This window comes from Lynx canadensis, chromosome B3 (genome assembly GCF_007474595.2).
Source record: "Lynx canadensis isolate LIC74 chromosome B3, mLynCan4.pri.v2, whole genome shotgun sequence".
Lineage (NCBI taxonomy): Eukaryota > Metazoa > Chordata > Mammalia > Carnivora > Felidae > Lynx > Lynx canadensis.
The window spans coordinates 109,575,616-109,592,408 of NC_044308.2; the positions used below are offsets into that span (position 1 = coordinate 109,575,616).

At 42.3% G+C, this 16,793-nt stretch overlaps 1 protein-coding gene across 1 annotated transcript in view; it reads left to right on the forward strand.

Annotated features, from left to right (window-relative positions):
- The window catches only part of RHOJ (ras homolog family member J), an 85,879-nt gene extending 70,566 nt beyond the window's left edge, over nt 1-15,313 (forward strand). The window contains exons 3-5 of the mRNA XM_030319259.2: nt 357-521; nt 2,844-2,939; nt 12,827-15,313. Of these exons, the coding sequence (XP_030175119.1) occupies nt 357-521; nt 2,844-2,939; nt 12,827-12,973 (408 nt within the window). The 3' untranslated portion in view covers nt 12,974-15,313. The remainder of the gene's footprint in view (nt 1-356; nt 522-2,843; nt 2,940-12,826) is intronic.
- Nucleotides 15,314-16,793: the final 1,480 nt, after the last annotated feature.

Here is a 16,793-nt window from a genome sequence, read left to right on the forward strand (position 1 = left end):
TTGGGATTCTCTCTCTCCTTCTCGCTCTTCTCTCCTTCTCTCTCTCTATCCTTCTCTCATCCCCCGCTGGTGCACACGCACATGAGCGTGTGCATTCTCTCCCTCACAAAATAAATAAATAAATTTTAATTTTGAAACTGGGGGGGGGGTGCTATTTACAATCTCTATACACAGCAAAAAGGTGTTTTTCTGACTGATGGCTCCTTTATTTCTAGCAATGCCTAGAGGGAACCACCAGATCCCAGGGCGGGAGCAGGAGCAGGTCACGGGGAGCTGTGGTGGAATCTTGCCCTGAACACTCAAGCACGTAGGGCCCGCCTTCCCGAGTCTGTACAAACTCTTTGCTCTACCTGCAGGAGGACTACAACCAGCTGAGGCCGCTCTCCTACCCCAACACAGATGTGTTTTTGATCTGCTTCTCTGTCGTAAATCCTGCCTCTTACCACAACGTCCAGGAGGAATGGGTCCCGGAGCTGAAGGACTGCATGCCTCACGTGCCTTACGTCCTCATAGGGACCCAGGTTAGAGGCGGGTGATGGCAAGGTGTGGTGGGCAGGGCAGGAGGGCAGCAAAAAAGGAAAGACCAGGCTTCTCTGGAACAGCCTGTTTCACCAACACTAGGGAAGAGTGTGTCTGATGTATCAACCCCATAAGTAGCCGTGCCTAAGACCTGCATGATTATTTAGCCCGTGGTCGAAAGAACAATAGAGCTATTTACACGAAGAGGAGGTTTTGATGTGATCTTTAAAAATTAATCCCTCTGCTCTTTATTTTTAAGTAACAAAGTACTTTTTGAAGTAGACACCCTTCTCCAGTCCTGAGCCAGAGGAACGAGGTGCGGACGTCGATCGCGCTAATTACCTAATCTTTTTTTTTTTTATATCTGAAATCTACAATTGTTTGAAAGTCACAGAATAGGTATGGATGTCAAAGTGACCCCAAAAGTCCAAATGGGCACATTACTCCAGGAGCTCCATAACGCCACTGGAGAAAGACAGAAATTCACTCTTCTCTGTTCCCTTTAAACCTCTTGGTCTTTTGGATCTTAGGAAAGAAGTTAAAAACAGATGTATTAGATAAACAAACCTGTGGCTGTAAAGGGCCTTAAAATGTTTTGAAAGCTAATAAAGTTCTATAATTTGAATTACCAACAGGAAGCCAATTGCACAAATGTGTTCAAGATTGTTCCTACTTCTTATAATTTTGAAAGGATTTTGTTCTTTGCTAAATTACTATCCAAAGACACAGAAATGTAATAATATGGAAGGGTTTTATTATTATCTGTTTCATATGTTCCTGTTTTCTATTTCTCCTTTTATATTCTGACTGAAAAGAGAAATTTTTAAAAATAGTAAAAGCATTTCCTAGAGAAGATATGGACAGAAGATTAACACATCCAAAAATCAGAGTATAGTTAATGCTTCTACTCTGAAAGAGAATTGTTTAAAAGCAGGCTTTTACCCTAATTCCAGATGATGATGTTTGACCATACTGACAGAGCCCAGGTCCCTGCTGCCAAAATATGGGACAGGACATAAACCTCTCTGTGCGATTTGCGCCTCTTTTATAACTGGTGGCACTACATTGGACAATCAAGACCAAAAAAGAGGGGCACGAGGGTGGCTCAGTCGGTTTAGCATCCAACTCTTGGTTTTGGCTCAGGTCGTGGTCAGATCGAGCCCCACACAGGGCTCTGTGCTGACAGCACGGAGCCTGATGGGGATTCCCTCTCTCTGCCCCTCTCTACCCCTTCCCCACGAGCATGTACTCTCTCTCAAAATAAATTTTAAAAAAATTTTTTAAATAAATAAATAGACCAAAAAGAAAAAACCCACAGATCGCTAAAGCAGAGCAATGTGCTTATAAATGGTACTCTAATGTATAAATATTTCGGTTTTTCTTTAAAAGTCACATTTACACCCATTCATGTGTGCATAGGTTCACATACACATTGAGATCTTTTTAAGTTTATTTATTTATTTATTTTGAGAGACAGAGAGACAGAGAGGGAGTGGGGGAGGAGCAGAGAGAGAATCCCAAGCAGGTTCCACACTGTCAGTGCAGAGCCCGAGGTGGGGCTCGAACTCAGAAACCGTGAGATCACAACCTGAGCCAAAGTCACATGCTTAGCCAACCGAGCCACCCGACACCCCAACACAGTGAGATTGTAAAGCAACTAAAATATTTAATTAAATTATGAAAACTAATCCCAACATACAGGCCATTTTCAAAGTAGTTCTACCTTTGAAAAGATTAATGCTCATTCCTTAGGTAGACCTTTGGAAATTCCTCTTTAGGATATGCCTTCCAAGTCTGCATCAACATTCCTTAAAATAGCCTCATAGGAGACAAATCTTTATCCCCGTGAGGGTGAAGACTAAGATGTATCCAGAGCCAGGAAATAGACTATTAAGAAATGAGTAATATAACTTGGGATCAAATGAGGCATCACTGCAAGGTAATAAGACTGATCAATCATTGTAATATCCTGTAAGTGGGATCTAAAAATAAGTAGGAAATTTCAAAAATGCCTGAAACAACCACAGAATTATTAGAGTGAGTCTAGCCCCCGGGGGGAATTGTTTTGGAGAAGAAAGCACATGGAAAACCTGATGTTGACATTTACAAAGAAATCCCTTTATTTTTTCGATGTAATATGGGCATGTGTATGTATGCACCTCCTTAAAGAAAAGTCAGTCGGCAACTTCATAGATGTAAAGTCGTGGTGGGGAGAATCTCTACCATATCACGGTTTAAAATATCTACTTAGCCTGAAAAAATAAGCAAGTTTATCACGCGTGGGGTGTTTGTTTGTTTGTTTGTTTGTTTGTTTGTTTTGCCAGATTGATCTCCGCGATGACCCCAAAACCTTGGCCCGTTTGCTGTATATGAAAGAGAAACCTCTCACTTACGAGCACGGTGTGAAGCTTGCGAAAGCGGTACAGTCAGATTTGGATTTAATTTGAAATATATGCTGACGGAAGAATTTGGTGCATGGTTTGGAATGAGTGAGCTACGTGGACTTTTGCTTTAAAGTGCAGTGTGTTCAAGGATCCTCTGTCTGCTTCATACTGTCCCCTGTGTTCTAGTGACACTGGAAGGGACCATTTGGTTGGCGTCTTCCAGCCACCATTGTCTGTTTTTCTTTTAGAAAAAAACTTGGTGAATTTCAACTCCTGAAGCACTTGTCATTTGATTTAGCAATATTTAGAATATCCAGTTCTGTATTTAGTGTGAATAAAGGGACTCATCTCACTACTTATTATCAATGTAATTTATTTAAATGACCCCATAAAAGGTATTTAGTGATTTTCTTGGGGAAAACTTAGATTAGCATCTGGCAGGGTTATATTTGTTCAATATTTTTCACCATATAATGAATAGCCACTTAGAGCGGCTGGATTATCTCACAAACAGCATCTAGAGCACTCACATGGACCAGAAAGAAGATAACTAGTTGGAGAATCCAAGTGGCTAAGGACAGATAATAGCAACTAACTCACAGCTGAAACTGTCATCACAGACCTTTCTGCATTCTTGAGAGCTTAACACGAATGGTGATTTTGATGGGGAATTTTTTTAGACCAAATCTTTGTCTCCCAATGACCACCAAGATGTGTGCAAAAACAGACACTAAAATGGACACTAGAAGAGGTGTTTTATGCAACAGGAGGCTTTTAAATCGTATTTCCATAACCTGAGTCACTTCCTCATTGATAGAGTCACAAACCCATAGACCCAGACTAGAAGTTTCAGAAATTGCTTCTACTTTCTTTTTTTTAAAACCGGTATTATTTTTTGTTTGTTTCTTTTATTTGTTTCTGAGAGAGAGCAAAAGTGCAAGCAGGGGAGGGATAGAGAGAGAGGAGACGGCAAGAATCCAAAGCAGGCTCCGCACTGTGAGCCCAGAGCCCAGCATCAGGCTCGATTCACAAACTGTGAGATCATGACCTGAGCCGAAGTCGGACTCTTACCCGACTGAGCCACCCAGGCGCCCCTCTTTTACTTCCTAAAGTAACTAACCCTGCAAAACTGCATGCCCTGGGCAGAATAGGAGTCACCCTTTTAAACTGGCCAAGAAAAATACTATGTACAAATTCTTCATAAATAAAAATGTGTGTGTTTCTCTTCTGGAAATTTTCTTATAGGCACCAAAACTAAGGGATACACTCGAATAGAAATGAACTAAGTAGAATTATGTTTATATGGACACAATACATGAGGGTATTTCACAAGTACTTGAGACAACACTTCCTACTTCTGTGAATGTCATTTTACAACTACTAGTATGAGCCATTCATCGAGTTCTTGGGATACTAAGCCCTTTACAGGCTCTGTCTCATTTCAGCCTCATGGTAACCCGCTGAAGCAGATAGTGTTTGTCTCATCGTACAGGCAAGGAAACAGAGTCTTAGGGAGATGAAAATGTTGGATTCACACAGCTGATAATGACACAAGCAACTCTAATCCAGATCTGTGGATGTCACCGCTGTGTACCTGACCATGATGTAAACTGTCTCCTCCAACCATTTATCTTGCCTTCTGTAAAATGGGTGCATGTCTGGAGGTTCTTCTACCTATTCCTCAAACATTCAGCTTAACTTCTCTCACTAAAGGTACATAAACATCAAGCCACGAAAACAATCGTATGTGATTCCCAGCTATCCGTTTTTCACGAGCAGGTCCCAGAGGCTCAGCACCAGCTTTCTGCATGAACTTGGTTTCCGCTTCCCCTGCTTCCGTCCTATCTCCACCATCAGGTTGTCAGTGTCCTAGCTTGACTTCTCATTTAGGAAATTGTTTTTCCCTCTGAAAAGAAGTCACTCCAAAGCCTCCCATCTTGTCTCGTACTTATTTTAGGAACAATGGCTGAGTTCACCACTTTATTGCCTTTTGCCAGTTTCTCCTAGCAACTGCTCTCGGATACGGAGAGAATCGTGTTTAGCTTATGAAACCCAATTTAGAAGAAATCCAAGCAAGAGTTTAACTTGTTTCATCACAATTCATGTAATTATAGAGATGCTTTAAGTCTCTCTGCTCCCTGACTTTCCTGTCAAGTAGTTGATAATAACAGCTAGCATTTACGGAGTGTTTGCAGTGTGCCAGGCTTTCTGCCAAGCGCTTCACATGCCATGTCTTAATTAATTCTCACAGCAACCCCCCGAGGTGTGTCTATTATTATTTCCACTTTCCTAGAGGAAACTGAGGCTCAGAGAGGCTGAGGTCACACCGCTAGAAAGCAGCAGAGCTGGGGTATGATGCTGCTTTAACCCACATGTTCCCCTGCTCCCTCCTGTAGTCTGTAAAGAAACCTGGAGTCTTGGGGCTTCTTTTCTATACACTGAAGCCCTGTACTTTAATGTGCATCTTCTCCCCATAGTTCAAGTGCTTTGCAAGTTCAGGTCTTTCATATTCAACTCCTTTAGGTCAGTACCTTTCCATTTCCAGAGCATTTTTCTTCTATCCCCTCTCTTTGGCCGCAAAGGGTGTTTTATTTTCAAAGGCCACTTTCATACCATACATAGTTACCATTCTTTACACTTGTCAAAAGTCTACCACATTTACATAAATATTTTTGCATCCATTGGTAATAAATATTCATCGTTACGCCTCTGCTTGTTTTATCCTCCCTCTCCTTGTCGTTATTGCATTTGTTCATCCCCAGCCAGCTTCCTCATGGGCGCATGTCCACACTACTACTGGCCGCACTTGTCAATAACTCACTGAACACCTCACATGCGCCAGCCACCCTGCTGCACTTGAGCTCTAAGATTATAATTCACTGGGCATTCGCTTTCCCAATTCCATCTGATTCAACCTGACCATGATTTTCTAAGTTCAGACTTCCTAAGGTATGTCTTGACAAAACGCTTTGCCATTTTCCCTTTTTTCAGCCTTTGGCCTCTTTTTCGCCTTCTTCTGCTATCTTCTTCACCCCGCGCCTTCCTTATGATTGTTCTCACTCTTTGTCTTGGTACCCGTTTCCTGCTGGCTTTGTAACATGTATCCACCGCTTTAAACCAGTGGGTTTAAAGCGGCAAAATTGCTGGGGTGCCTGGATGGCTCGGTCGGTTAAGCATCCGACTGTGGTTCAGGTCATGATCTTTCGGTCAGTGAGTTCAAGCCCCGTGTCAGGCTCTGTGCTGAACCTGGAGCCTGCTTCAGATCCTGTGTCTCCCTCTCTCTCTGCCCCTCCCCCGCTCCTACTCTGTCTTTGTCTCTCTCTCTCTCTCTCAAAAATAAATAAACATTAAAAATAAATAAAAAATAAATAAATAAACATTAAAAAAATTTTTTTAAAGCAACCAAATCACTGTAGAAATCCTGGAATCAATGTTTAGTCATCTTTAAAAAAAAAAAAAAATGTCTATGTACTTTATAGACAGAGACAAACAGAGCGTGAGTTGGGGAGGGGCAGAGAGAAAGGGAGACACAGAATCTGAAGCAGTTTCCAGGCTCCAAGCTGTCAGCACAGAGCCCGACGTGAGGCTTGAACTCACAAACTGTGAGATCATGGCCTGAGCCGAAGTCAGAAGTTTAACCGACTGAGCCACCCAGGCGCCCCAATGTTCAGTCGTCTTGATCAACTGGAGTCTTGCATTCCTGCCTACAGACTGCAAAAGCCACCGTTACCCTCCTTGTTTTGTGTGCTGGCCGTTTCTTCCTTCTCTCACAGTCTTTGAAAATCGGTCACTCCACGACTGGGCTCTGGGTCACAGAAATGAAGGAGAGACAGCTCCTTGCCTCAAGGGGCCCTTAGGCCAGAAGAAGAGGGTGACTGCAGACAACGGCACGTCACCTGAATGAATACTTTTATTTTTTTTTTTTAACGTTTATTTATTTTTGAGACAGAGAGAGACAGAGCATGAACAGGGGAGGGTCACAGAGAGAGGGAGACACAGAATCCAAAACAGGCTCCAGGCTCTGAGCCGTCAGCACAGAGCCCGACGCGGGGCTCGAACTCACGGACCGTGAGATCATGACCTGAGCCAAAGTCGGACGCTTAACTGACTGAGCCACCCAGGCGCCCCAAGAATACTTTTAGTACTGAGGTAGCAGAGAGCAGGGAGTGATGGACACATTCGGGGAAGGAGGACTCAGAGACAATTTCTTGAAGCAATTGACATCTGAGCCAAGTATGAGGGATAAAGGCAAGTTTATCAGGGGGACAAACTTAGGGACAAGGGAGGAAAAACTTCCAAATAGAGAAATTAGTACCTGCAAAAGGCGTCCTTTAAAGCATAGGGAGTACAGGGGCACCTGGGTGGCTCAGTCAGTTAAGCATCCAACTCTTGATTTCAGCTCAGGTCATGATCTCACAGTTCGTGAGATCGAGCCCTGCATGGGGCTCTGCACTGATAGCATGGAGACTGCTTGGGATTCTCTCTCTCCCTGTCTCTCTGTCCCTCCCATGCTCGCTCTCTCGCTCTGTCTCTCTCTCTCTCAATATAAATAAATAAACTTTTTTTTTAAAAAGCATAGGGACTACATTGGCAAGTGATGAACCAAATGTCACCCACAAATGCTTTGATCAGTCCACATGTGTAGTTTTTTTTTATTTTATTTTTTTATTTTATTTTTAATTTATATCCAAATTAGTTAGCATCTAGTGCAACAATGATTTCAGGAGTAGATTCCTTAATGTCCCTTACCCATTTAGCCCATCCCACCTCCCACAACCCCTCCTGTGACCCTCAGTTTGTTCTCCATATTTATGAGTCTCTTCTGTTTTGTCCCCCTCCCTGTTTTTAGATTATTTTTGTTTCCCTTCCCTTATGTTCATCTTTTTTGTCTCTTAAAGTCCTCATACGAGTGAAGTCATATGATTTTTGTCTTTCTCTAACTGACTAATTTCACTTAGCATAATACCCTCCAGTTCCATCCATGTAGTTGCAAATGGCAAAATCTAATTCTTTTTGATTGCCGAGTAATACTCCATTGTGTGTGTATATATATATATATATATACCCCATCTTCTTTACCCATTCATCCATCAATGGACATTTGGGCTCTTTCCATACTTTGGCTATTGTCGATAGTTCTGCTATAAACATTGGGGTGTATGTGCCCCTTAGAAACAGCATACCTGTATCCCTTGGGTAAATACCTACTAGTGCAATTGCTGGGTCATAGGGTAGTTCTATTTTTAGTTTTTTGAGGAACCTCCATACTGTTTTCCAGAGTGGCTGCACCAGCTTGCATTCCCACACATGTGTGTTTTTAATGTGATTTAGTGGGCAACACTGAACAATGGACACTTTACATAAAGATACACATTTCTGACTTCTTAAACACACACACACACACACACACACACACACACCAAAAGCTCTGGCAACACAAGGCTAGCATTTCCTCATCAACTGCAACGTTTAAACAGTCTTTCAGACAAGGGATGTATCCTTCAGTTTTTCACAATCCCCACCCCTCCATACTAACCTTCACTGAAGCGGTGCACTACATTATCTATCCACCCTTGACTTGGCCATCTCTGCCTTACAGTCTTTTAAAGAAGTCAGCTGCAAATCCATCCAGCCTAGAAACATTTTGCCTCTTTCAGCAACTTGTTACGATAAAATTTCTCTCACAAGTCACTAGGTTCCTTTTTTTTCTTGGCTTTCGTGTTGCCTGTACCTCTCCTAATTCTTAAGTAAGAAATAGAGAACTTCTCTGTTATTAGCTGGTTCTTTAGATACCACCTTACTGTGTATATTCCATTAGTATTTGCTCCCCTCTCCATTTAGAGGGAAATGGCTTACTTTTTCTCTTTCCTCTCTTATCACCTTCACTGCCTTCAAACAACGTCTCTTTTGTTCATTAGTTTTACTCTTTTGGACACATTTCTTTTTTTTTTGCTAGTGTCATCCCCACAGAGTGTTAAGACTCTGGCTCAGGAGACAGACAGATTCAAACCTCTGACACTTTTTTAGTTGCATGACCTTACAGAAGTAACTTATCGTCTCTAGCATCACTTTTCTGAACTGCAAACGAGGTGACAGACCTACCTTGCAAAGTTCTTACAATGATTTAGTGACCCAGTGACACTTGAGGTTTGCTCAGGAAACTCTAATTGTTGTTAAATTTGTGTGCCTCTCAGGTGCATCTACAGCCGGGAAGACTTCATGGTCTTTACTCTTTCAGGGTATGCTCTGTCTTACTCTGTAACATGTCCCACCTCCACAAAGACAACCTGGAAGAAGTAGTTGGTTTTCTTTCACTTGATTGGTCACCGTGGGTTTTGTTTGTCTGTTGGTTTGTTTAATTTCTTCTTGTCGGACTCTTGTATATTCTGTGCACGTCTGATAAATTTCCCAGCCTTGGGATGATAAATTTGAGCTATTATAAAGCTATTAGGAAAGTGTTCTCTCAGTGTACATTCCTCAGTCTCTATTTTTTTTCTGGAAAATAAATCGTTTTGGCAAAGCACGTCACAGATAACATGTGTGGATCTAAACAAGGATCCACAAATCCTGCATTCTTACAGATTGTTCTAGATATTTGGCTGTGTAGGTCACTTTGTTCCAAGGGGTAGATGAAACTGTAAGGGAAGTCATGCTTCTTTGGGACAGTTTTCCATTTCACATTGTTGAGGTCATAAATGAGGTGGTTTCTCTTTAGCAATTTCTCTAACATGGCTGTACCTTCTTCTGCGAGTTCTTGGACCCTCAGACCACTGATACATGGTTAACAAAAACTCACCTCTTTTTTCTTTAAGTTTATTCATTTATTTGAGAGAGAGAGACACCGTGAGCCGGGGAGAAGCAGAGAGAGAGGAGAGAGAATCCCAAGCAAACTCCGTGCTGCCACCGCAGAACCAGACATGGGGCTCAAACCCACGAAACTATGAGATCATGACCTGAACTGAAACCAAGAGTCGGACACTGAACTTACTGAGCCACCCAGGCGCCCCACGAAACACTCACCTCTTACCTGAGTTCTGTTTCTCACACATTCTTCCCAAATCACACCCTGTTTGCTACTTTTCCTGGGACTATCAGTCCAAAACCATGTTGTATTAACACGGCTACCCAATAATGTCTTGATCTACTGTTTCACTATCTTCCAAAATATCTGAACTAGGACAGACAAGTGTGGGCTCTTCCTCCACCTTCAAAAGGCAAGCCCTGCCATGCTGTCAGCTGCACTCTGGGAGGTGAGGGAGGGGGATGGAATGCCCCTGCCCATCTTGCAGGATCAGAGGGCCCAGAACCCCATGTGTGAGCTGAGCCCAGGTCTCCCATGATTTCCAGGATCAAGGGAGGCTCGTGATCTTAGCGGGGAGGTATTCCAGGTAGGACGGCCCCACAGCACGCTCTGCGTATTTTTTCAGGATGACAGAGAAGGACTAGCACGTTGCAAGCAGCCATTCAGTTGACGTCTTCACTAGAGTAAGGTGCATTTCACATGTTCATATCAAGCACTGGCCACAATCCCAAAATGTAAGATATTTCATGATATTATTAAGAAAATGTTCTCTACTTTTCATCCCTCTTTTGCATCTAACTAGTTTTAATGATTCCAAAAGCCATTCTTTAATCCAAAGGGCAAACCTTAAAATGAACCCACAAAATAGGTTTTTAATAGCCAACATCTTTTCTTTGGGTATTTTCCTTTAGCTCATACAGTATCTATTCTTTATAGGGGGAAAAAAGTGCATTATATCCGGACACAGCCAGAAAAACTTTACTTCATGTGTGGTTTTCATGTATGTGGGCTAATCGTCGACTTGAGCAACTTCCTGCAGAGTTGAGGGATAAGGATGATCATCGCGGAACAAAGAAAAGAACACACACCAAGAGACCCAGATTCTAGTTCAGTTCTTCCGCTTTCTGGCTGGGTGCCCTTAAACGGTTCATTTTACCTTCTGGGGCTGTTCCCACTCTATCCTAAGCTAAACCACAAATTCCTTTATTCCACAAGTTGCAAGACGACTGGTCGCTGACAAAGAAATCCCACATTCCTGCCTTGGTTGGCCCACAGAGCATTTTTTAAGTTGGTAATTATTAACTAAAAATCCAAAAGTCCGACTCATCTTGGGGCACCTGGGTGGTTCCGTCGGTTAAGCGTGCAACTTCGACTCAGGTCGCGAACTCACTTTCGTGGGTTCAAGTCCCACGCCGGGCTCTGGGCTGACAGCTCAGAGCCTGGAGCCTGCTTCGGATTCTGTGTCTCCCTCCCCTCTCTGCCCTTCCCCTGCTCGCACTCTGTCTCTCTATCTCAAAAATAAATAAAGATTAAAAAGGATTTTTTTTCAAAAGTCCATCTCATCTTGAAAAATACAAAGATGGGCACCAGTGAGTGAACCGTGGCAACAGTGGTCTAAAACTGAGTAAGACTGCCAGCTCTAGAGGGGGTGTGTGCTTCACAGCTCACTGCATTCCTCACCTCTCCCTATGGTCTGGCACCAGCCCTGACTCCCTTATTAACATAAGCTACTGGAATAGGCATGTAATTTTGCTATCCTGATTTAGTCACGTATCTGCTATGGTTTCCAGGGGCTCACCATCATCCAACTATCCTCTTCCGCATCTACTTTAATTCTTCAGTTTTTCTCTTTTTTTTTTTTAAGTTTATTTATTTATTTTGAGAGACAGAGCAGGTAGGAGAGGGGCAGAGAGGAAGAGGGAGAGAGAGAATCCCAAGCAGTTCTCCGCACTCAGCACGGAGCCCCATCTGGGGAGATCACGACCTGAACCGATATCAGGAGTTGGACATTTAACCAACTGAGCCAAGCAGGCCTCCCTCTGGCGTGCTATTTTTTAAATAAGAAGCTATAGTTCTGGACTGAATTTCTGTATTTCTCAAAGAGATTTTGTGATTGCCAAATACACCACAGTATGAAATCATCAACAGCTTTGAAATAAAGCCCTAAGCAAGAACAAAATATTTAATCACTTAAATACACATAGAATGTATACCAACTAGGAGGGTGTCTTTGTCAGTAAATGTATTTTATGATTTTTATTTGTACATGTTTTGGGTTTTTCAGCTCCTTAAAGTATGCCTTTAGAGTATGTTAAACCTGGGGCTCCTGGGTGGCTCAGTCGGTTGAGCGTCCGACTTCAGCTTAGGTCGTGATCTCATGGTTTGTGGGTTCGAGCCACGTGTCAGACTCTGTGCTCACAGCTCAGAGCCTGGAGCCTGCTTCGGATTCTGTGTCTCCCTCTCTGTCTGGCCCTCCCCGGCTTGTGTTCTGTCTGTCTCTCTCAAAAATAAATAAAAATTTTAAAAATGAGTATGTTAAAACCAAATAATAATATCAATTGGATATTACCTTGCTGAGAGAGACCTCATCGGCAGTGCGTGTTAGTGAAGAATGACCTAGCAAACCTCATCCCCCACTCTTTCTATGTGCTTTACCAACCAAGCTGACACTGCCTTCTCACATACAGAAGGAGATACATTTCACTTGTACCAGATTTACACATTCTGCATGCATACGAAAGAGTGCTAAAAACAACATCATGTAGCCCTGTTGTTCACAAAGTATATTTAAACCATATCACTGGCTTTGAATCCTCTCTCAATTTGTACATTTGTTGTATTCTTACATTCGGGATGAGTGGTTACGGATCACTTTCAGAACTTGCTGCTTACCAAAGGCAATCCATGGCCATTTATTGCTAATACCAGAAAGTAAAAAATACAAAAATTAGAATAGCCGATGCAAATGGAAATGTAAAAGAGGAAAAAAAAAAAAATCCAACCCAACCCCCGGCCGTCTGGGGGACCAGGAGCGGTAGCACTTGGCAGGGCAGGGGGCTGAAACCACTCTGCTGTTCTCTCTCCTTTCCCCCTCACGCGTTTCTCTCTTTTTGTGTTTAAGATCGGAGCGCAGTGCTACCTGGAGTGCTCGGCCCTAACTCAGAAAGGTCTCAAAGCAGTTTTTGATGAAGCAATCCTCACCATTTTCCACCCCAAGAAAAAGAAGAAACGCTGCTGCGAGTGTCACAGCTGCTGTTCAGTTCTCTGAGGCTGCTGGGGACCGGCCTCCACCCGCATCCAAGGGTGAGACCAAGCTCAAACCACGAAGGAGGGCACGACCAGAGAAGAAGTCCCTTCGCAAGCACGAAGGCTTGCCCTTGCACGACAGGAACACCCCCCACCACCACCACCGCCCTCCAGGAGCACAGCAGCACACTCGTCAGCCACCTGCCAGTCCTCTCTACCAGCCAGAAGCATCCAAATCGGAGAATGCGGAGCCCGGATTTCAGCCAGTGCCGCTGCTGACCATGCTGAAAACAAAGGCAAAGACCATGTTGCATTTTGCATCCCCCCCCACCCCCACCCATGAACGTGAAGCTGATGGAAAGTCATCACCAAAAAAAAAAAAAAAAAAAGGAACTTGGTTCCTATATTAGTGGCCTTACCCGGTGTCTTCTACAAAACACGGGAATACCATACTAACCCTCCCTCCTGAATCTGTTGTTCCCCCTATGTGTCTTGCATTTATTTGTATTGTTCTAAGAAGTTTACTAATATACCAATTTACTCAGGCCTTACAAATCCATACCAAGTTAGCCTAAAGACAATGTATTTTGTATGCATTTCCATATTCAGCCTGTTTCTACCAAAGCTATTAGAACCAATATGTACCTCTGAATGCCTGCCTGACTGTAAGAAGAAAACAAGAAAATGTTTAAACTTTTGGAAATTTACAAAGCCAAGATTTTTGAACCCGGTTGAATTGTTGTGGGTCCACATTTTTGCCAAAGATTCACCCTGGAAATGCTTTTGCTGATGAGTAGCGTTATTTTTTTTTTCCATATTTATATTGTGGCAAGCTACAAATGAACTGTGTTTAAGAAAGTAGTTTCTCTGCTTTTCAGTCAAACTGACCGGGGGGGAATATACAGACCTTTTAAAAATCTTTTAAAATATTCTTTATTCAGCAAAGTGAACTTTCCTGCTCCCTCCCTTCCCCACGGCAGACCTGTTTCCTCCCTTGAATTCACACTTACTCCCATGCCCAATGATAACCTGATCTAAAAGAAAGACCTGGCCACAGGGCACGAAAAAGCAAATGTTTAAAAGTCTCCAAAGGTTAAGCAAAGTGCCTCAATTTTTTCACTTGCATCAACCCGAAGTGCTTCTCAGCTTACCCCATGCACGCTCCCAGTTCTATTTAAACGACATTTTCCAAGTACAGCTGGTACTAAAATATTGCCTCTCCCTATTTCCTACACTCATTATCCCAAATGTATATTTAGGGGATGGATCTGTGTATACTCAGCTCTGGATCTGTTTATCCCCTGCTTCCAAAATGATGTGCTCTGTAGAACAGGAATTTCAGTCTTGGGAAGTAAAAGCCCCCAGAAAGTAATTATGTGCCCTTTCTATATGCTTCTTCCAAACATCCTGGGATTCTTGTTTCACAGAGTGAGTTTTTTCCTAGCTTTTAATTAGAGACTATAAAGTCTCCTAATTAGTCTTATTTGCTTACAATTACCCTGGAAACACCCAGGTAGGCACTTTACTTTTTATTTCAATTGCATAAGCCAAGTGCCTCTTTGCAACATCAAATGACACCAATTTCAGCAGAAGAATCTCTGCATTCACACTCCTTCTGTTGGAAAAATCCAGTCTTTCTAGTCCCTTCTGCTCTTGAAGGAAGCACATAAAAAAGAAGCATATGATGTAGGTCTTTTCCGTTAGGACTTTCCATGACACCCCCTCAGTTGTTTGGGTTTTGTTTGTTTGTTTAGAATTTCTGAAATGTGTTTCCCTTCTTCCACATTGCAAGTTCTATTTCTCTTCCCTCCCATCTAGTTGCTAAACGTTTTCTTAAACACACACACACACACACACACACACCCCAAACTGAAAGAAAACGGGAGTTTTGTAAGTCAAAGCTTGACAGAGAAGACAAGGACTTTCTGCCTCTGTAAATGAAAACCAACTGTGCATGAACTATAACCCTGCAGAGGTTATGGATTCATTCTTTACAAACAACAATGAGCATTTAGTCCTGTAATAAATGAAGTGCTGTTAGTCACTTTTGTTGCATGATTGCATAGTTACATCTTGCTAAGGGGCCACTCCTCACTTCTCATTGACGTGGATGAAAAATCCAATGCTGTATATTTGCTCCACCAAGGAGGATTTTCCAGATGTGTGCATTCAACAGGCAAATGGTTGCCCAAGCCATCATCTCCCTACTGGAACACAGAGATTAACTTGTCCACAGTGGGAAGATCATTCTCTCCTCTAGATCGAGAACCCGGAGAGAGACCGTTAGTGTCTGGGTGGAGAGGCTCCAGCCCTTAGGTGCTTAGGAGCTAATTATTAAATAAAATAACAAAGAACAAAGCAACCTAAATGAGTTCATGTCATTCCACCAAATTAACCATGTATTCCCTGTTTCAAGGCAAAAGGTAGTTCACTGAAAAGTGTTTCGTGCCTTAAGATTGAACAAAACTATATCCTGACGCCAAAGATAAGAAGACATCTGAAAGAAGGATCTGAAGAAGGATCGTTTAACGGTCTACACAATCTTCCAAAGTCAAGAAGGGGCAGCCGATCTCCATTGGAGGGTAAAGTCTTAGCTTTTCAGACTAAAAGAGACCCCAGAAAATATAGTCCAACCCCCTCATTGTACAGATGAGGAAACACAAGTCCAGATGGATCAAAAGAGGTGTGTTATGGCAGAGCTGGAACAGACCTCAGCTATTCTGCTTCCCAGGTGAGTATGCTTACCTCACACTACAGTTGATTCATAATCACAGATGTTAAGTTGTAGTTTTGCAGGTGTATTACCAGAGTTGCATCTGTTTACTCTATAGACGTTAGCCACATGTCAAATGCATAACTTAGGCCCTATCAATTAGATAATCTGTCACACTAGTAATAACCTAGAGACAAGAGTTTGATCTACAGTATGCTTGGAATCCACAGTATACAATATACTGTATCCCAATTTAACTGCACAGTACACAACAATGTAATCTCAATCTAATGGCTTAACCAAGTAGCTAGTTTGGTAGATATTTTTTTCAATCAGATGGTTGGTTACTTGGTAGAATTAATGGACTCCTTAGGCTATTTTGGAAACACACAAGATACACGCAAGTCAAAGGCATGTCACGGTAAGTAATCTGGGCTGATTTCTGCCAAGAAAAGTTATACTCAAAGAAGAATTACTGAATGCAATAACTACAGCAACCCTAAACCAGGAAACTCTAAACTGGGAAATCCAAAAAATAACTCATATACATATGACAGGAAGGAAATTTTGGTCCTGAGACTCCAATAACAATATGTCTGATCATGATGTGCAAAGAGCCACTTGGAAGATCTCTAGTCTGTAAGAGAAATGCCAGGTAAAGTGGATATAACCATACGCAACTGCCATAGAACCATCAATAAGGAAATAATATTTAAATGGTAGTAAAGAAGTAATCACAACCATGCTCACAATTTTAGGAGAAATTAAAGAAAGTTAAACCCAAAACTTGAGGCCAACAAAAATGTTATTATTTAGAGTACAGATTCTTGTGAGCAATAACCTCGCAAAGTAGAGAGTCTTCAGAAAAACAATATCGGACTTGAGGTAAACCTTTAAAGATGCAGTATTGGGGCACCTGGGTGGCTCAGTCAGTTCTCTCTCTTCCCTCTCTCTCTCTCCGAAGAGTTCTCTCACCTCCCCTCCTCAAAATAAATTAGCATTATAAAGATGCAGTATTGCATTCACAAAGGCAAACTCATCCTGGAGACCAAAGTGATGGAAAATTAGAAATTGAGGTTTTGCTTTAAAGGAATGTTTAAATGGACACCATGCTGGAGATGATTACCTA